The following is a 22,101-nucleotide window of genomic DNA, read 5'->3' as shown; positions in this document are numbered from 1 at the left end:
CTGACCATTATACAAAAAAGACAGAGGATTGACGTAAAGCAACCAAAGTCAAAGGGATATGGAGACAAGTGGACCCGCAAATACAGTGGTATAAACGTCTTATATATATTTATATTTACATATATATTAATTTGTAATTGCATGGGAAAAGAAACAAAATGTACAATGCTACAAAAAAGTATTTACAGGTTAATAAATAAAGCCAACACACACAAAATCTAAAGTACAAAGGACATTGAGTCTTTTATAATACAAAAAATACAAAAATAATATAGAAAAAACATTGAACAGGTAATCGGTAGAAAGTTCTGAGTCTTTGACAGTGATGGAGAGCGATGAGGCATGGGGACATATTCCTGATCAAACAGTGTTTCTGAGAGGGACTAACTTAGATTGATCGGTGCAGTCTTTGGCCCTTGCTTTTACCAAAAACAACACATAGACACAGAAGAGAGTCTCTTTCACATACTAACACACAGACTAACATTTGTGAAACCTGAAATGTTGACATCTTTTTGACAGATCCCCATCTCCAACCTCTCTGATTTATATATATTCTGGGTAGCTGGGGAGGGGACACAAAGACATTAGCAAAAAAAAGAGAAAAAATAGGCACATATTCCTAAGATGAACTCTCACTTACACCCACGCATTAACTCGGAACTTACACAAAAGTTTGAGATGTGCAGATGGATCTCCAGTTAAAGGATCCATCCCTCATTCATTGACCAAACACATAAGTTGTCTTTAACCACAGATCTAGGTTTAGCGTTCCCAACCTCAATCCTAACCTTGGTCATAGGAGGTAGGAATAGAAGCTGACCTTGAATCAGGGCTTAGGGGCAACTTCCATCAACACCACCGATATGAAGTCACGTAAGGGCAGTAGACACCCGGACCCCAATATTCACAAACATACAGCATCCTTATCAACACCATCACTGTCACCAACCAGCACAGTTGAATGCATTCATAACGCAGTACTTACATGCTATATCTATGACTAGGGAGAGGCTATACGGACACGCCTGGTGCCCAAATGGATGACGTATGTCGCGCAGCTGAGAGTCGAGTGTGGATTTGGTTCAGTCAGTCGTCCTGATAGGCCCTTCGCAGCTAGTTTATGCTGGCTAGATGGCAACAGCAGCAGAATGGCGCTAGTTAAAACTTGTAAAAGAAAGTGATGGGCGAGGGAGAAATAACTTGTAGTATTGGTCATCATCTGGATTTGGTCACCATCTCCAATTTGTTCCATCCCACTTGATTTTATTTTGAGTAGGATAGCAGCCTACACGAAAAAATAACTGTAATGTTGGTAGTAACCATCTGGATGGATGTCACCGTTGTACAGTCTACACTGCCCAATGGGGAGAGTTTGCACTGCAAGCCAACAGCACAACAACACCGGGCACCGTGTCCTTCAATCCCGTTTGCCGCACTAAGGGGAGGGAAGTAGATAGATAGTGTAGCCAATAGTGATTTACTCCGAAAAATGTACTACTCCGACATTAACCTCTAACGTTACATTTTTGTAAAAGAAATAACAATTACTCAGACAAAAACAGAATGATTCTGAACACTTCCAAGTCCCAACTTCGGCCGACAAGTTTCAAGTTCCGTCTGAACTGAACTGACTGAACCGAATCCGTTCGTCACCACTAGACTCTCACTGCGCGACAAACATCATCAATTTGGGCACCAGGAGTGTCCATATAGCCCCTCCCCTATGACCACCCATCTTTATGATAACTGACATATGAAAAACGATCATTATAGCACCTGAAAACATTTCCATGGCTTTACTATTAGGCACATCAAGGATGTGTTGTGAAATGTAAATTTAATGTTTCGAACTGTTGTGGCATGTTATAGGATTTATGTGGCAGTTGACATACCCTTTTTACACTACTGTACTGAGCTGGGCCAAGCTGTACTGCGCTGGCCTAGTTATGCATCAACCATAGTTGCTGGAACTGTGCTGGAAAGCACCATGTTGAAATAAAATATCAGAGCCAGCCAGCACACTACGGTTCGGGTTGGTATAATATGTAAAAAGGCTATAGAAGTAAAGTATAGCCAGCCTACATATAGCTTGCTCTCTGATAGAGACCCAATCCTGTGTCCCTATTAGAATGTTTATTGTCATGCACAGGACACAGTGTGACACGGTCACAGTCAAAAAGTCACTAATTTCAGGAAACCCTTCGAGCATGAACACAGACTTTAACACTGTAATCCACAATACCACTGACAAAAGTGGCTGCTGATAATTAGGGACATTGGGTTTGATCCTAAGTGCTGCAATACTGTAAGAAATGGATTGACATGGGGTACTACAAACCAAGGACTCGTTATCAGATTATCTTCAATCAAAGTCATTGACAAAGAATCACACATCTGTGCAAGGAGTCTCTCAACAGCAAGCAAACTCACTCTTCTCTGTTCTTTGGCACACGTGGAGTGGACTAGTATGTTTTAACTTGAGTTGCTCTTTTCCTCTCTTTCATTTATCTCCTGAATGAACTGAATTGAAAGGAAGTTGACCCCAACCCTGGTACACAAGGAAGAAAGGCCTCAGTGAAAGAGAGAAAGAAAGGAGGGAGCAGACAAGAAGAACAGTCCTTTCATTCTTCTTTTTTTCTTTACACTACAGGGAACAAAAAGACCAGACATTTAAAGACCACGGTTCATTTCACAATACAACATTCATGTTTCCATCTCTGTCCATCTCTCTCTCTTGCTCTTTCTCTGAGTGCTTGAGTACTTTACACACACACACACACACACACACACACACACACACAAAGGGAGCACAGTGTCCTTTTACATAAGCTTCTCTCCTTCTGCAAGTCATTGACAAGAGGGTCTATCACACATGGGGTCCATCAAATGGCTTGGAGCTAACTGCCTACTGAGGGAGTGGTCACCATGCCAACAACAGTCATTTTGTGCCACTCGGCTCACATGTAGGCAGTTCTGCTCTCTAAGGCATTGCCAACCCAGGAAAAGCCATGTTTGAGCTGCATGGCCGCCCGGCATTGTGCATTTCAAGCTACCATTTCAGGTACTCTAATTGGCCCCATGTTTTTTGGGGTATTACAGAAATGCACACATTAAAACTGCAAATACTGAACCAAAATGGATGCTTGATGCCTCAGTTGCACTATTTCCATGAACCATCGTCATAAAGCCCTCATGGCCACCTACTCCTTCTCGTTGGCCCAGCTGTCAGGAGAGAGCCTCTCTCTCAAACGCTAGTGTGAAACTGAAGACATCAGGCATGAAAGCAAAGGGGAGGGAGGGAGCGGGTTGGTTGTAGCATTTCATTGTCCGTTAGCACCACTTGGCGTAATAAGACGCAAAGCACAATCAATGCAGTGCGCTGCCGCATCAAAGCAGTGACAAAAGTAGGTATTATTGAATGCCTGTAGTAATAATAATGCCTCATTTGTGTGAATAGTGTTAGTTTAACAAACTGGACATGTTCCCATTATAAGAAAGGAGTTAAAAGGAGTAAAGTCTCTGGTGATTGGTCAACAACCAGATGTAGACACCCAGTAGGGGCCTTTCTCTCCCAAAATCCTTGTAGTGGTCTCCCTCCGCAAGCTGGCAGTACTGAGCATCTGTTCAACTGTCCATCTGTCTCAGTCCGTGTGTCGCGGAACGTCGTAGAAACAGATGCAGTTGTTGGTAGTGTAGAAAGGAGTGTAAAAAAGGAGTAACATCCAGAGAAACATGCTGCATCCGCTGAGGGAGAGTTCTGTAGAAATAATAGGGAGTGTAACTCCTTTAGAGGGAAGGCATTTTCAGACGCACCTGGATGACATTGTTACCACTTTCCCTCAGGTTTTCCCTCTTGAGTGCTCGCTCTCGATTAGGACATCCACAGAGAGCTGAAGCTAACAGGAAGGGATATTGGGCTCATAGGAAGTGACCTGGCCTTTGTGGAACATGGGTTGTGGCCTGGTTAGGAAACACCTGGGAGAGGGGTCAGATGTGGGTATGTAAGCATACCCAGCATCCACACAGAGTCACTGCTTCCACAAGTGCAGTCGGCTACCTCGCAAAATGGAGTCCAGTGCAAGTTCATTGGCCTATAGGGCTGTCCATACCACTCAGCTTTATTAGTCCTCTGAGGCTTTGACGCTCAGACGCCGAACACACGACAGAGCTGGCGACAGGCTCCTCTACCATGGCACAGAAAGGGTGGCACTAAAAGATGGCACCCAGAGAGCCCAGCAGGAAGCGGGGAGGTGGGCGAGGACATTTACATTTACATTACATTTTAGTCATTTAGCAGACGCTCTTATCCAGAGCGACTTACAGTTAGTGAATACATATTTTTTTTATACTGGCCCCCCATGGGAATCGAACCCACAACCCTGGCGTTGCAAACGCCATGTTCTATCAACTGAGCTACATCCCTGCCGGCCATTCCCTCCCCTACCCTGGACGACGCTGGGCCAATTGCGCGCCGCCCATTAGTCTCCCGGTCGCGGCCGGCTGCGACAGAGCCTGGATTCGAACCAGGATCTCTAGTGGCACAGTTAGCACTGCGATACAGTGCCTTAGACCACTGTGCCACTCAGAAGATGCCCTTGGTGATTTTCAGGCCTTTCTGCTTCATGCGCGGCAGGGTGGAGCTGGCTACGTGCTTGGTCCGGCCCACCTTGGGGAAGCCACGTTTCTTCAGGACAAAGTCGTAGTTGGCCGAGGAGTTCATGGCATAGAAAACGTTGGCATTGTCTGGAATCTTCAGCTCTGTAGAGGGAAGGGGGTGCAAAAGAAACATGGTATGGTTAAAAGACACATTGAACCAACAGGCAAGAGGGAATGTTAAAATCTGGTTGAGAAGTTGGACAGAGAGATTGTTAGACAAGGCGTACAGTGTGGAGATATTTCTAAAAAGTACAGTAGGACCAGAGATACGAACAAATTCGCAATGGGTTAGGAACACTGAAATGTTTGTAACTTTGAAATGTAGTTCAAAATGCATCAACTCTGAGGTTTGTATCTTTGCAGTTTTACTGTAAGTCCTGAGGTGAGCATGACAGACAGCTGACTGACCTTTCTCCTCAGAGATCTTCTGCAGCAGTTCGTAGTCCTCCGGTCTCTCCCGGTCCAGGTTGTGTTTCACCATGGCCTTCCTGATCACCGCCGGCGTCTTGTCCTGACTGGTCACCTGGAGATCACATGATGACCACATTAAGATATTGGGATTGGCTCAACCAGACCCCACAACCACTAAACACATTGGCTGGGAATTTCTCCCTAATCGTCACCAACGCAGCAGCTCACCATGATGCTCTTGTACATGTTGCCGTTGTCCACGTCCAGGCTGACCCGGATGATGCAGCAGTCGTCCACCTGCTGGTTGTAGAGGGGCAGTGACAGCGACGAATAGTTGGACACACCCGACACGGAGCGCTTGTGCGAGCGGGAGCCGGCCCCCGACACGGGTGTGGAGGACATGGAGGAGGAGGAGGTGCTGCTGGAGCCCGAGCCAGAGCCCAGACCAGAGGCATCCAGGGAGGACAGAGAGGTGGACTCCCAGAACTGGAGAGAGAAGGGGGACAGCCCAGGTTAGACCACAGTGCCACTTAAGAATATTGAGATGCAATCAAGGAAAGCAATGCATCTTAAACAGGTACACTTAACATGTTTGGAAACTGTTGAATGGATTCCAGTGTATTTTGACAAACACTTGGGAACACTGGAATTGAGACTGGTGTTGTTTTACATTATGAGTAATGGGACAATCCCAAGAGTGCTTGCATGAATTGCACATACCACTAACATGACATGCATGTAGAAAACACAATGAAAAATGTGGAGAGAAGAATGTGCAACCAGGTGAAACCCACAATGCTACTTCTATTGAGTTGTTATGAGTAGTATGGATACAAGGTGAACTCTTCACCCCAAACAAAGACACAACAAATGGAACCAGTCAAAACAAAAAGGTCAAGGTGCGGTGATTATCAAAGGGAGCAGACGCAGAAATCATTTCGACACCTGTACACATTTGAAAACTACTTAACACGCACACGCCATTCTCACCCCCAAAAATGGCTACAGGGATGATGTAATGGTGATGTCACACAGATAGAAACAGTGCAAACAGCACACTCCTCTGATGATAGTGTGAAATGGCTGTGCCACAAGCTAGCGTAGGTGAAACAGAAATATGGTACAGGAAGTAGTAAAGAGTACCGTGGGTGCCAGGTCAGGCAAGGGGCCGCACTTCCCTAACATGGAATTGGAATGTTTTACGGAAGGTGTGGAGGTCTACAGAAAAGGAATTAAGAGCTACAGTCACCAGTGGGCCTCACATGGGCTGTTTCTTGTGGGCTGGAAGAGTTATAATATGCTACGACAGTAGTGCCGCTATAGTGATCATACTGGTATCATGGTCTTTAAAGGTAGACTCAATGATATGACATCATCATCATACACAGTGGGGCAACTTCCTGTTTACAGATATCAACAATGACAGAATTCAATAGCACACAGTCCTCTGACAGGTTGTCATTGTAAATAGGAGTGTATTCTTAATTTACTTTCCTGTATAAATGAAGGTTAAATAGAAAAATAAAACATATCTCTCTCTCACCTTTCGCTCGTGGGCGTCGGGTGAGTCAGAGATTAAGCTGATATTTATGTCCTCGACGTCGGAGCTGCTGGAGCCGCCCGAGGTGATGCTCAGGGAGTCTGCTCCGTCACCCCTTCCACCTCCACCCGAGACCCCCATGCAGGGGGCGTAACGCAGCTGGTCAAAGGATTTGGAGTGAGAGCTGCCCGCACTGCTGCAGCCTGGCTCTGAGCTGGCCGGCTGGCGACTGAAAGAGGGAGGGAAGGGAATGGGAGGGAGAGAGGGAGGGAGGAGGGAGAGATGGGAATGAAAGTGCAAAATGAGAGGAAGAGTAAGAAAAAGAAGAATGAGTTTAAAAAATAACATTGACACAAATAGACTGTAAATCATATAGCGGGGAATTCCGACCCGAGTTAAGCACGCGTAATTGGAATGTAATTCCCTTTTTATGCACTTTTCTCTCGAAACGTATTCTGACCTTGAACTTAAGCATGAGAATAGCATGCTATTCACCGGCTATTGGGTTGAGGTGGAGATCGAATAAATGAACACACACACAAACACTCACTCCATCATTTGCTCACTCACACATAATATGCACATACATTTATACTGACTCTACACACCCGCACACCCACTCACATACAAACTGCTGTTACTCTGCTTATCTTCTATCCTGTTGCCTTGTCCCCTTACCCCTATACTTATCTAGCTCCATCACTCCAGTATCCCTGCACATTGTAAATATGGTATTAGAATTGACTTTTAAAAATATATTTCCTGTATATAGTATGCTTACTTGTTTACTTTATTGTGTATTTCATATTTCTTATTCTTATTTCTTGTGTGTTTTTTCTTCTTCTTGTAATACATTGTTATTGATTATTGCATTGTTGGGTTTTGAGTTTGCAAGAAAGGCATTTCACTGTACTTGTGCATGTGACATTAAAACTTGGAAACTTGAAGGTGTGGCGGAGGTGTGTCTACAGATACACCGTATTCTGACCTTGACTAATTCCCTAACAATTCCACCACCTTTACGCTTGACGGAACCATGAATAAGGTCGAGAGAACCTGCTGGTTCCAAGTGGGAAAAGCATCTACTTTATTTTTTTCAATAGAAATAACAACTTACAAGAGCTATTGATAAGAGCTAAGTAACTGAGTAATCCGTTTGGATAAGGGAATTGCAAATATAAATGACACTTGTTTTAGATCTATTTTACCTTATAATCACTGGAGACAAATGTGAAACCAGTCATATGGCATATGGCTTCCCCGACATTATCTGTTTCCTATTTCCATCATGTTAAATATTAGCCACTATCAGTATCGAACATCAGTAGGCCTAATAACCACACATATTCAACTGCAAATGTACTGTTAGTTCCCTTCAGTTGGTATAGCCTACATTATCATGTAATTACATTGTTTCCTTTACCTTCATTTGCCTCCTTTGTAAACACCGTCACGGCCGTGTGGTTGTGGCTGAGGATCGTTAGTAACAGTTGATCAATAAAATAAAAAAACGAATTAAATCATTATGGAGCGCAGACCAAGCAGTAACAGTTTGAACCCAACGCATGGTGCAATACTTGGCCGTGTCACCACACAGTTCCATAGTTAGTGCAGGCAATAGACGAGGGTATAGCCTACTATGGTACACTATTCTCCCTATTATAATGATATGTACACTAATCTTCCAACATTACAATGGGTTGAAGAACCGAATGTGGCAATTTTCAGAATTAATTTTTATTTGGTCCATAAAGGCTCTCCAAATCTGTTTTCTATGATTCATAAATACTTTCCTAAACCTAAATAATCTAGAAGATCAGAGTCTTTTTAAATTTACCAATTGGTGCTGAAACAGAGACGAATATGCATATATTTAGATGGCTTTCTTTAATTGATCCCTAATATTGTGAACCTGTTCTCTCGATATATTCTAGTGAGTCTGTTGACAAAATTCTAACTAAAAAGGTACACCGTATTTAAAGGGATGGCTTTCGATACTGTAAATGTACTGAAAACCCTATTGTATGAAAACTCCACGAGAAAATCTGTCAGTCAACAAGTGGGAGGGTTTTCAGCAGTTTAATAACATTTATTCAGAGAGCGCAAGGTAGCCACACCTGCAGAGCGCGTTACGCGACTGAATAAGGTAAGTCTGAATAAGGTAAGTCTAAAAGGCTAAATTTCCTGAATCGGACCCATATTGCACCTATTGAATGGAAATACTTTTTGCAATAATTTTGGGAGGATTTATTTCTTGACTCACTCGCTCCAGCGTTTGATGATTCCTGTGTTCTTCTTTTTCAGAGTATTGGAGGCTGACTCCGACAGCGGCTCGATCTCACACGACTGACTGTAGCTGTGGAAAACACACAAAGAAGAGTATGTGTGTGTGTTCCTGTCTTGTCAAGTCTCTAGTCCTCCCCTTCCCTCTCTTCCACTGTCCCTCTCATAATCCTCTCCTCTCTCCCGCCCTTCCATTCTAATACCTACTGTTCGTCACAATCTATTTCTGGTGTAATATGAAAATACTCTTTCATGTATTTCTAACAGAATACTCTCTGTTCCCTCTCTTACCTCTCAGCCTCAGTGAGTTTGTCCACACCGGAGAACCACTCTCGGAAACGCTTGTTGCGGGTGAAGTTATAATTGTTGCAGGCCAGCTGCAGAAGCTTGATCTGGGCAATCACCTCAAACTCCTATAAGACCAGAGGAAAGATGAGGGTAAGTATACAGTGTCACATCTTCATCTTCATCATCATCACATATTAAATACATGTTGCATTTCTTACCTTCCTCCTCTTCTCAAAATGTATCAGCCCTCCCTGTAAGCAAGAAAATATAATGTTCTTTAGAACAGTAATTGTTTAGTGTGTAATTTTGAGGAAAGAAGGTTTGTGTTCATGCATGTGTGTGTGTGTGACTCTCACGTCCAGGTAGTCCTTCATGGCAGTATCCATCATGACTAGGTCTGTGAGGAAAGTACCCAGGTAAGGAATGGTCCCCTGCATCACACTCTGAAATACACACACACAGGCAGACAGAGACTGGGGTTAGTGTGTGTGTGTGTGGGTGCGAGCATGTGTGACTTTGCTAGTGATGAAATAATGCATTACAGACTTTTTCCCCGCTGAGGACACATGTAGATGAAAATCAAAATAAAAACAATCTGCATCTCCCTCTGTGTACAATGATTATGTTAATGATCTACCTACAGTTGGCTGTTATTGCCAGTTTAATAATTGCACAAATTATCATATGATTACACTGTAATTACAGTTAAATGAAACTGTAAAGTTGCATATCACTACTAGAGTGAGCTGTGAGCATTTTGCGAGTCAGAGTGATTCCATAAATAACCACTAGAGTGAGCTGTGAGCATTTTGCGAGTCAGAGTGATTCCATAAATAACCACTAGAGTGAGCTGTGTCCCTTCTATCCACCACAGAGAGAGAACAATGAACTATGAACCCCTTGATTTTGAAAAGCAAAATACTGCTCCTCTAAGCTATCTACAGTAGATGCATTCATGATAGTCATTTGCTACAAAGTGGGCCAATTTCAAAGACAGCGATTTTAAAGTGGAGAAGAGGAGTGAGAGAGAAAGGGCAAGGGGAAAGTGTTTTGTTTGTGTGTACAGTGCCTTGCAAAAGTATTCATCCCCCGTGGTGTTTTTCCTATTTTGTTGCATTACAACCTGTCATTTAAATTGATTTTTATTTGGATTTCATGTAATGGACATACACAAAATAGTACAAATTGGTGAAGTGAAATGAAAAAATCAACTTGTTTCAAAAAATTCTACAAAATAAATAACAGAAAAGTGGTGCGTGCATATGTATTCACCCCCTTTGCTATGAAGCCCCTAAATAAAATCTGGTGCAACCAATTACCTTCAGAAGTCACCTAATTAGTTAGATTGCACACAGGTGGACTTTATTTAAGTGTCATATTATCTGTCACATGATCTCAGTATATATACACCTGTTCTGAAAGGCCCCAGAGTCTGCAACACCACTAAGCAAGGGGCACCACCAAGCAAGCGGCACCATGAAGACCAAGGAGCTCTCCAAACAGGTCAGGAACAAAGTTGTGGAGAAGTACAGATCAGGGTTGGGTTATAAAAAAATATCAGAAACTTTGAACATCCCACAGAGCACCATTAAATCCATTATTAGAAAATGGAAAGAATATGGCACCATAACAAACCTGCCAAGAGAGGGCCGCCCACCAAATCTCACAGACCAGGCAAAGAGGGCATTAATCAGAGAGGCAACAAAGGACCAAAGATAACCCTGAAGGAGCTGTAAAGCTCCACAGCGGAGATTGGAGTATCTGTCCATAGGACCACTTTAAGCCGTACACTCCACAGAGCTGGGCTTTACGGAAGAGTGGCCAGAAAAAAGCCATTGCTTAAAGAAAAAAATAAGCAAATATGTTTGGTGTTCGCCAAAAGGCATGTGGGAGACTCCCCAAACATATGGAAGAAGGTACTCTTGTCAGATGAGACAAAAATTGAGCTTTTTGGCCATCAAGGAAAACGCTATGTCTGGCGCAAACCCAACAGCTCAAAAAAACCCGAGAAGACCATCCCCACAGTGAAGCATGGTGGTGGCAGCTCATGCTGTGTTGATGTTTTTCATCGGCAGGGACTGGGAAACTGGTCAGAATTGAAGGAATGATGGATGGTGCTAAATACAGGGAAATTCTTGAGGGAAACCTGTTTCAGTCTTCCAGAGATTTGAGACTGGGACAGAGGTTCACCTTCCAGCAGGACAATGACCCTAAGCATACTGCTAAAGCAACACTTGAGTGGTTTAAGGGGAAACATTTAAATGTCTTGGAATGGCCTAGTCAAAGCCCAGACCTCAATCCAATTGAGAATCTGTGGTATGACTTAAAGATTGCTGTACACCAGCGGAACCATCCAACTTGAACCATCCAACTTGAAGGAGCTGGAGCAGTTTTGCCTTGAAGAATGGGCAAATATCCCAGTGGCTTGATGTGCCAAGCTTATAGAGACATTCCCCAAGAGACTTGCAGCTGTAATTGCTGCAAAAGGTGGCTCTACAAAGTATTGACTCTGGGGGGGTGAATAGTTATGCATACTCAAGTTGTCTGTTTTTTTTGTCTTATTTCTTGTTTGTTTCACAAAAAAAAATATTTTGCATCTTCAAAGTGGGCAAATCAAATGATACAAACCCCCCCCAAATCCATGTTAATTCCAGGTTGTTAGGCAACAAAATAGGAAAAATGCCAAGGGAGGTGAATACTTTCGTAAGCCACTGTATGTGTGTGTCTCTGAATGACTATGCACACCTATATGTTTGTGTGATAGTACGCTGTGTGTGTGTGTGTGTGTGTGTGTGTGTGTGTGTGTGTGTGTGTGTGTGTGTGTTAAAGTGAATGTGTCAGCAGAGTTCAGCGAGGACAGAGAGAGGGGCTGCTTTTTTTCTGTTCGATGGTGTCTTACCCGCTGGAGCGCTTCTTGACACGGCTTAAAAAAAGATGGGAGCGCTTTCATTACATCTGTCACCTCCTCTCTCTCCCCATCCGTCTCTTGAAACGTATTTCTCTATCTCTCTATCTCTCTCCCTTCTCTCTTTCCCTCTCTGTCTCTATTTCCATCTCTGTCTATCCCTCTCTCTCTTTATCTCTCTGACTGTCACGCTTTCACTTTATCTCTCCTCTTGCCCTCTTCTCTCTTTAAATCTGTCTACCAGGTCATTTAATTTCTCTCTTCGCTCCCTCCCTGCTTTTCATGTCATCCTCCATTTCCCTAAAGCCACTTTTTCTATCTTCCTCATCAATCTTTTTAGTCCTTTATCTCTCTCTCTGCCCAGTCCATCTCCCCCTCCTTTATTGCATTCCCTGTCTCTTAATGTCCTTACCAGGTCTCGGGGTTGCTGCTGTCTCTTCTGGGCTCGTTTGGGGTTTATTTCCAAGGTGGCAAATTTGGACGTGCCCTCCTAGACAGAGAAGAACAGACAACAAAAACACAGTGAGATCAAAGGCCTAAGCCCTATTTCAGAGATCAAATAACACCGGTTTCTGTTTTTGTTTGATAAAACATGGTTCATTAAATGAAAGAATACACACTTTTTCCTGGAATGCGTCCTGTCCTTTATCAAGCTATCAAAAGGCAAACATACAGACCCCCACATTCTACTGTAGAGGAACAGGCAGAGTAGGGATATCCCCAAATGGCACAGCCTACCACCATGCTATGATGTCACTGGGGGATTCCCCTTCACCCACCCCCCAAAAACACACCTACCTATCCATAATTCACACATAACGGCTACCTCTAGATGCCCTAGTGTCTGTGTGTGTGTGCTCTGGAATTTGGGGAATGTTAGGGTTTGAGGTCTATGTGTGCATAAGAGGGCTTAGTTGCTATCCCTCCAAACCAACACACCCCCACGTCCAAGTAAAGACCAACCACCCATGACCAGCCCTTTACAGTGAGGGAAAAAAGTATTTGATCCCCTGCTGATTTTGTACGTTTGCCCACTGACAAAGACATGATCAGTCAATAATTTTAATGGTAGGTTTATTTGAACAGTGAGAGACAGAATAACAACAACAAAATCCAGAAAAACGCATGTCAAAAATGTTGTAAATTGATTTGCTTTTTAATGAGGGAAATAAGTATTTGACCCCTCTGCAAAACATGACTTAGTACTTGGTGGCAAAACCCTTGTTGGCAATCACAGAGGTCAGACATTTCTTGTAGTTGGCCACCAGGTTTGCACACATCTCAGGAGGGATTTTGTCCCACTCCTCTTTGCAGATCTTCTCCAAGTCATTAAGGTTTCGAGGCTGACGTTTGGCAACTCGAACCTTCAGCTCCCTCCCCAAATTTTCTATGGGATTAAGGTCTGGAGACTGGCTAGGCCACTCCTGGACCTTAATGTGCTTCTTCTTGAGCCACTCCTTTGTTGCCTTGGACGTGTGTTTTGGGTCATTGTCATGCTGGAATACCCCATCCACGACCCATTTTCAATGCCCTGGCTGAGGGAAGGAGGTTCTCACCCAAGATTTGATGGTACATGGCCCCGTCCATCGTCCCTTTGATGCGGTGAAGTAGTCCTGTCCCCTTAGCAGAAAAACACCCCCAAAGCATAATGTTTCCACCTCCATGTTTGACGGTGGGGATGGTGTTCTTGGGGTCATAGGCAGCATTCCTCCTCCTCCAAACACGGCGAGTTGAGTTGATGCCAAAGAGCTCCATTTTGGTCTCATCTGACCACAACACTTTCACCCAATTCTCCTCTGAATCATTCAGATGTTCATTGGCAAACTTCAGATGGGCCTGTATCTGTGCTTTCTTGAGCAGGGGGACCTTGCGGGCGCTGCAGGAGATTGACAGTTATTTTGTGTTTCTTCCATTTGCGAATAATCGCACCAACTGTTGTCACCTTCTCACCAAGCTGCTTGGCGATGGTCTTGTAGCCCATTCCAGCCTTGTGTAGGTCTACAATCTTGTCCCTGACATCCTTGGAGAGCTCTTTGGTCTTGGCCATGGTGGAGAGTTTGGAATATGATTGATTGCTTCTGTGGACAGGTGTCTTTTATAAAGGTAACAAACTGAGATTAGGAGCACTCCCTTTAAGAGTGTGCTCCTAATCTCAGCTCGTTACCTGTATAAAAGACACCTGGGAGCCAGAAATCTTTCAGATTGAGAGGGGGTCAAATACTTATTTCCGTCATTAAAATGCAAATCAATTTATAACATTTTTGACATGCGTTTTTCTGGATTGCCAAGAGTGTGCAAGAACCAGGTGCGCTGTTTAGAATGGTATTTTCCCGTGAATTGCCATATGGCAAATGTTTGAAAATGATGTTTTATTGGCTGCTTCATTACATGAGTTGTACACTACCGGTCAAAAGTTTTAGAACACCTACTCATTCAAGGGTTTTTCTTTATTTGTACTATTTCCTACATTGTAGAATAACAGTGAAGACATCAACAATATGAAATAACACATATGGAATCATGTAGTAACCAAAAAAGTGTTAAACAAATCAAAATATATTTTATATTTGAGATTCTTCAAATAGCCACCCTTTGCTTTGATGACAGCTTTGCACAGATAAGAATCTCTGTTAGAAACTTAGAAAGAGGGGGAATCTAAAGATGCAACAACTAGGATGGGTTGCTAATATGACTGGGATTGTTCCTTTGGCTTCTGGACAACAAAAGAAAGTTGATATGAAAACCAATAGAACAGGAGAGAAATGGGATAGCGGTGGGTCCAATAGGGAAGTAAATGGAAATACATTTGGCAAAATGATATAATTTCTCCTGTCTATACATAGAATCATGTCTATACATAAAATCACTCCAAATACTTCACCAGAAGCATTACTTAGCCACAGAGGAATCAAGGATCATTCACTTCTTTAAAAAAATAGCTGTAGGCCTATGCCTATTTGGGAAGCCCACAATTTGGGCAGCGTGCGTGACAATAGGCCTAGCTGATTATTGAGTTGCGGCTATCAGTGAAAAGCATCTAAAATATGTGTGAAGATAATGTGTCTTGAGTGTAATTTAAAATGTTGAGACAAGAAGGGGAGGGATGTGTGGCGATATAGGCGAGTCGATCTCCAGAATGGCTGAACTGTCTCCCTCCAATTCTTGCGCATTCATTGTTTCATTTTGTGAATTGTTTGCCCTTTACACGTCATTACACATGTCACCAGACGTAAATGTTCCGTTAATCCCGGTCATTTGGATACATTAATTTCTGTTAATGCATGTATTAATTACAGTAATTTACCATTCTCATTCTTGGAGTGGAAACGTTTTTTGCAGAGTTCACAAGCTGCTACACTTGTGAGAAACACGTTTTGGTTGATTAAACAACCATCATTTACGAGATTTGTCATTTGTCTTTTGTTAGGAGTTTTTCCATGTGAGCAATGAGCATGTGTATGGTTTCTCTGTCCTGATAATGTTGAGGGAGTGCACGCCTGAGCATGCATAGAAACAGTTTTTAACAGGCGATTGCATTTAGAATTGTTGGGCAATGAATGTGCTTATAAAAGCACATGTTTTACTCCAGCATCAACCAGCTGAGGAGCTGCCGGAGAAATCCCACTAAAAATAGGCTCTGTATCCTCAGAATAGGCTCTGTAGACCACCAAGTGCTAACAGTCAGTATCTGGATAACGTGTAAAATGCTTGATAATGTATGTGATATCAATAGAGAGGTATATTTTCTGGGTATTTTAAATATTGACTGGCTTTCATCAGGCTGCTCACTCAAGAGAAAGCTTCAAACTGTAACTAGTGCCTGCAACCTGGTTCAGGTTATCAATCAACCTACCAGGGTAGTTACAAACAGCATAGGAATGAAATCATCAACATGTATTGATCACATCTTTACTAATGCTGCAGAAATGTGCTTTCAAGCAGTGTTACAGGAGGGGGTCGCAGTTCCGGAGCAACCCACTAGGTGTCATCCTCCGACAACCTTAGGCACCTCCTTACTCACAGTCTGGGCTAATCATTATCCTATTGGTGTCACCTGTGTCTACCTGTTCACCTGTGTATTTATGCCTTCACTTCCCTGTGTTCCCTTGCTCAGCTTTCTCTGCTAGTTTCTCTACGCTCAGCAGTACTAATCAGTGTCTGATCGGAGAAGTGTTCAACCGGTTTCTTTATTATTTCAGTCATAGTTACTATTTCGTATTTTGGCTGTAAGCCTGTTTTTTGGGACTTATTTGCTCCACCTTTCTTTTATCGTGTTAAGTCCGTTGTTTTGTATTCTGGCTTCGTGACCACCAGTAAAGATCCTTGTTTCACCATATCTGCCTCCTGCCTACTGTCTATCCTGCACCGCACCTGGGTCACACCTCACACCAACCCTAACAAAGCAGTATCCAAATCCATTGGATGTAGTGATCACAATGTATTAGCCATATCTAGGAAAACCAAAGTTTCAAAGGCTGGGCCTAAAATAGTGTATAAGAGGTCATACAAGAAGTTTTGCAGCGATTCCTATGTTGTTGATGTAAAGAATATTTGTTGGTCTATGGTGTGTAATGAGGAGCAACCAGATGCTGCACTTGACACATTTATGAAATTGCTTATCCAAGTTACTAATAAGCATGCACCCATTAAAAAAAATGACTGTAAACTGTTACTGAAAAACTGATGAGGAATTGAAAAATTATCTGGCTGTACAACCGATTGGCAAACGTACTGCAAATTGAGAAATCATGTGATGAAACTGAAGAAAAAAAAAAGAAACAACACTATGAAACCAAGATAAATGACATAAATAATGATAGTAAAAAGCTTTGCAGCACCTTAAATGAAATATTGGGAAAAAGGGCAAACTCCACTCCATCGTTCATTGAATCAGATGGCTCATTCAAATCAAATCAAATCAAAATGTATTTGCCACATGCAAGGAATACAACAGGTGTAGACATTACCGTGAAATGCTTACTTACAGCCCTTAACCAACAATGCATTTATTATTTAATAAAAAAGTAAAATAAAACAACAACAACAAAAAAGTGTTGAGAAAAAAAGAGCAGAAGTAAAATAAAATAACAGTAGGGAGGCTATATACAGGGGGGGTACCGGCTAGTTGAGGTAGTTGAGGTAATATGTACATGTGGGTAGAGTTAAAGTGACTATGCATAAATAATTAACAGAGTAGCAGCAGCGTAAAAAGATGGGGTGGGAGTGGGGGGGCAGTGCAAGTAGTCCGGGTAGCCATGATTAGCTGTTCAGGAGTCTTATGGCTTGGGGGTAGAAGCTGTTGAGAAGCCTTTTGGAGCTAGACTTGGCGCTCTGGTACCGCTTGCCGTGCTGTAGCAGAGAGAACAGTCTATGACTAGGGTGGCTGGAGTCTTTGACAATTTTGAGGGCCTTCCTCTGCCTGGTATAGAGGTCCTGGATGGTAGGAAGCTTGGCCCCAGTGATGTACTGGGCCGTATGCACTACCCTCTGTAGTGCCTTGCGGTCGGAGGCCGAGCAGTTGCCATACCAGGTGGTGATGCAACCAGTCAGGATGCTCTCAATGGTGCAGATGTAGAACCTTTTGAGGATCTGAGGACCCATGCCAAATCTTTTCAGTCTCCTGAGCGGGAATAGGCTTTGTCGTGCCCTCTTCACGACTGTCTTGGTGTGTTTGGACCATGATAGTTCGTTGGTGATGTGGACACCAAGGAACTTGAAGCTCTCAACCTGTTCCACTACAGCCCCGTCGATGAGAATGGGGGTGTGCTCAGTCCACTTTTTTTTCCTGTAGTCCACAATCATAATTTTTTCATTGGCAAGATTAGCAAACTTAGGCATGACATGCCAGCAACAAACCCTGACACTACACATCCAAGTATATCTGACGAAATTATGAAAGACAAGCATTGTAATTTTGAATTCCGTAAAGTAAGTGTGGAAGAGGTGAAAATATTATTGTTGTCTATCAACAATGACAAGCCACCGGGGTCTGACAACTTGGATGGAAAATTACTGAGGATAATAGCGGATGATATTGCCACTCCTATTTGCCATATCTTCAATTTAAGCCTACTAGAAAGTGTGTGCCCTCAGGCCTGGAGGGAAGCAAAAGTTACTCCCCTACCTAAGTATAGTAAAGCCCCATTTACTGGCTCAAATAGCTGACCAATCAGCCTGTTACCAACCCTTTGGAAACTTTTGGAAACAATTGTGTTTGACCAGATACAATGTTATTTTACAGTAAACGAATTGACAAGACTTTCAGCACGCTTATAGGGAAGGACATTCAACAAGCACAGCACTTACACAAATGACTGATGATTGGCTGAGAGAAATCGATGATAAAAAGATTGTTGGGGCTGTTTTGTTAGACTTCAGTGCGGCTTTTGACATTATTGATCATAGTCTATTGCTGGAAAAACGTATGTGTTATGGCTTTCTGGATAAAGAGTTACCTGTCTAACAGAACACAGAGGGTGTTCTTTAATGGAAGCCTCTTCAACAAAATCCAGATAGAATCAGGAATTCCCCAGGGCAGCTGTCTAGGCCCCTTACTTTTTTCAATCTTTACTAACAACATGCCACTGGCTTTGAGTAAAGCCAGTGTGTGTCTATGTATGCGGATGACTCAACACTATACACGTCAGCTACCACAGCGACTGAAATGACTGCAACACTTAACAAAGAGCTCCAGCATGGCTCCCTGCGCTGCCAATGCGCTATGATACTGTGCTGCCTCCGCTGGGTCCATATTGGCTCAGTTTTCTGTAAGGGTTGGTGTGAGGTGTGACCCAGGTGCGGTGCAGGATAGACAGTAGGCAGTAGGCAAGGATGGTGAAACAAGGATCTTTACTGGTGGTCCCAAAACCAGGATACAAAACAACGGACTACACACGAAAACAAATGAGGAGCACATAGGTCTCCAAAAAAAAAACAGGCTGACAACAGACAATACGAAATACTAACTCTGACTGGAAAAACACAATGACACAAGAAGAACACTTCTCGAGTACCTGTAACTCCGTCACGTGATCCGACACTGATATGTACTGCTTGACATCAAGGAACTAGCACAGAAAACTGAGCAAGGGAACACAGGGAAGTGATGGCATAAATACACAGGTGAATCAGATAGCCACAGGTGACACCAATAGGCAGATAATTAGTACCGACTGTGAGTGAGGAGGTGCCTATGGTTGTCGGAGGATGACACCTAGTGGGTCGCTCCGGAACTGCGACCCACTCCTGTAACACAGGCTAAAGGAAACCCTGACGTACGCTCACACATACACACACACACACACATATCCTACCTTGATGAGCAGCTCTCTGCTGAGCGAATGGTTATTTTCGTCTGAGAAGATTTCTGACAACTCGTGGAAGATGCGGAAGTTCTCCCTGGACACCTCATCCCATGTCCTCTTCAGCCGGTGGACCGGGTTGCACTGCAGAGCAGAAAGGATGGCCCGCAGTGAAGAAAAGTTCTTCAGGATTCGACACTCCTGAAGGGAAAAAAGACAGTATGAATATCAATGAACTCAATTAAGCGCCGGGGGCAAATCAATCCAATGTATTATTAAGGAGACGGAAGCTTCAGAACTTTTTTTACTAAAAGAAAACAAAATATTTTGAACATAGCATTATGGGTACTGTAGTCATCATGCTACACAACACACACTGTGCCTCTGCAGGACTGAAGCTGAGGACACCTCAGAATCCCATGCCAACAACAACAACAACAACAAGAACTCCTGCTAACAACAGCTCCTCACCCTGGCCACTTCGATCCAGCGCTCCACCAGCTTGGCGCGCTGGATGGGTTTGAGTGAACGCTCGCTCAGGCAGGTGGCGATGACACAGTTGGTGACGCAGTTGAACTGCGTGACAGTGGCACGAATGGTGGGTGCCAGATGCTCCTTGCCCTTCTTGTCCCGTTGCGACCAGATACTCCCTAGACAGTGGTAGGGGACCACCTTCTTAAAGAGCTCCTATGAGGAAAAAGGGGAGTAAGAAAGAGGGGGTTTAGAGAAAAACAAGAAAACAAAATGGAGGCTTGGTCTCTTGTCACAACCAGTGATGTATTTTAGATGAGTTTAACATGTTTTCACTCCCATGGAGAAGAGAGAGAGAAAAGAGAGGCAAGCAGATACTTTAGAAGGCTTCAAGGTGTCTGCTGCACTCTGCTGTCTCCTAACAAACGTCGGTAGGAAAGCCTTTGGAGTGACATTTGTTTATGAGTGGTAACTCAACAGCGGAGTGGGCATAAAGCCCTCTGTGTCTTCTGTCTCTCCTCACTTTTTCTGTCTCTCCTCACTTCCTGAGTTAACTAACAGGACCTGAAGACCAACCAAGGAAGCCCCTTGGCTTATAGTCCTGCATTGGGTCGCATACCCATTGTTCCCTGAAGTTGACCCGCAAAAAAATCAGCTGGTGGGTGGATTGAAATCATTCTCGAAAACGTTTTAAATCAAGATAATATATTTTTTACAAACACAGGAGCTTGTTGTGAGGAATTGTGTTGTGAATTCCATTAGGCTAGGTGAGCGGTGAGGCAGACATAGCCTAGACCTAGGTTACCAGCCATGCAGCGAGAGAGTGGAGCAGGGAACTGTCCATTATTTGTGTGGTGCTGAAACATTCCTAATTTGTCCACGTGCAGAGCTTATATATTCCCTTCCGCCACGCGACAATATGTTGCCAAGTTTATTTTCCCTGACTCCTAGCTCACGCGAAAATGGCTAACGTAACAGGAGAAATAAAAAGAAAGGTTATGATGGCTACACCATCATGGAAACGTGCTGCGCGAGTGAAATCCCCGGACCACAACCCGGTAGATGGATGCAAAAGTGCAAGCAGGTATTTGTTTACGATAATTTATTTAATTATTTGTTAATTATTATTTTAATTCAGGATTTCGTTCATTTAGACCATACACAGGCCATATAAAGTTTAAACCTGTGAGGCTGGTAAAAGTTTGAGTAGCCAATAGCCTACTAAATAAATGTAGGCAATTTTTGCAGCATATAGCCTATTTGATTCTTGGAACTGTTTATTTAAGTTTCAATTAAACTATTTGATTATCTAAACGATATTGATTGTAAAGGTATTGTTTTGTTATGTCGGCTATTAGGCTTTCATTAGGTAAGAAGAAGAAGTTGTCAATATGCCGCATCGCATTGTAAAAATGAGAAGATAGGCATGTTTTCCTTTTATCCAAACAAGTTAATTCATGAGAATGGGAATAGCCTAAAAGCCTACTACTTTGGAGTCATAAAAACTATTAAATAAATTGTCCTGTTTATTATCAGGTGGGGCTCAGAATTGATGTGGCTGGAGTGGGGCAGGTGCGGCTCCAAAAAACTGGCCCGTGCAGGACTCTACCTCGGCTCCAATGCTCGCAAGAGGATACGATTTTTGGGGAGTTTGTATCATTTGATTTACACAACATGCCTACCACTTTGAAGATGCAAAACATTTTTTGGGGTGAAACAAACAAGAAATAAGACAAGAAAACAGAACTTGAGCGTGCATAACTATTCACCCACCCAGAATCAATACTTAGGGCGGCAGGTAGCGTAGTGGTTAAGAGCGTTGTGCCAGTAACCGAAAGGTCGCTGGTTCTAATCCCTGAGCCGACTAGGTGAAAGATGTGCCCTTGAGCAAGGCACTTAACCCTAATTGCTCATGTAAGTCGCTCTGGATAAGAGCGTCTGCTAAATGACTAAAATGTTGGTAGAGCCACCTTTTGTAGCAATTACAGCTGCAAGTCTCTTGGGGAATGTCTCTATAAGCTTGGCACATCTAGCCACTGGGATTTTTGCCCATTCTTCAAGGCAAAACTGCTCCAGGTCCTTCAAATTGGATGGGTTCCGCTGGTGTACAGCAATCTTTAAGTCATACCACAGACTCTCAATTGGATTGAGGTCTGGGCTTTGACTAGGTCATTCCAAGACATTTAAATGTTTCCCCTTAAACCACTCGAGTGTTGCTTTAGCAGTATGCTTAGGGTCATTGT

The 22,101-nt window shown here is 43.2% G+C and overlaps 1 protein-coding gene across 1 annotated transcript in view; it reads right to left on the bottom strand.

Annotated features, from left to right (window-relative positions):
* Positions 1-4,585: 4,585 nt before the first annotated feature.
* LOC311099947 (ral guanine nucleotide dissociation stimulator-like) overlaps positions 4,586-22,101 on the bottom strand; it is a gene marked incomplete at its 3' end in the record, with an annotated part of 68,097 nt that continues 50,581 nt past the window's right edge. Inside the window, exons 6-16 of the mRNA XM_084140666.1 lie at positions 19,859-20,074; positions 19,400-19,588; positions 12,499-12,576; positions 9,538-9,624; positions 9,400-9,432; positions 9,185-9,306; positions 8,874-8,966; positions 6,614-6,839; positions 5,299-5,556; positions 5,068-5,182; positions 4,586-4,761 (exon numbers count right to left, since the gene is read on the bottom strand). Coding sequence (XP_083996792.1) covers positions 4,586-4,761; positions 5,068-5,182; positions 5,299-5,556; positions 6,614-6,839; positions 8,874-8,966; positions 9,185-9,306; positions 9,400-9,432; positions 9,538-9,624; positions 12,499-12,576; positions 19,400-19,588; positions 19,859-20,074 — 1,593 coding nt within the window. The remainder of the gene's footprint in view (positions 4,762-5,067; positions 5,183-5,298; positions 5,557-6,613; positions 6,840-8,873; positions 8,967-9,184; positions 9,307-9,399; positions 9,433-9,537; positions 9,625-12,498; positions 12,577-19,399; positions 19,589-19,858; positions 20,075-22,101) is intronic.

The sequence above is a fragment of the Coregonus lavaretus genome (genome assembly GCF_964263955.1).
Source record: "Coregonus lavaretus genome assembly, chromosome: 24".
In the NCBI taxonomy this organism is placed as follows: Eukaryota; Metazoa; Chordata; class Actinopteri; order Salmoniformes; family Salmonidae; genus Coregonus; species Coregonus lavaretus.
This window is presented reverse-complemented; position numbering and strand designations above follow the sequence as displayed.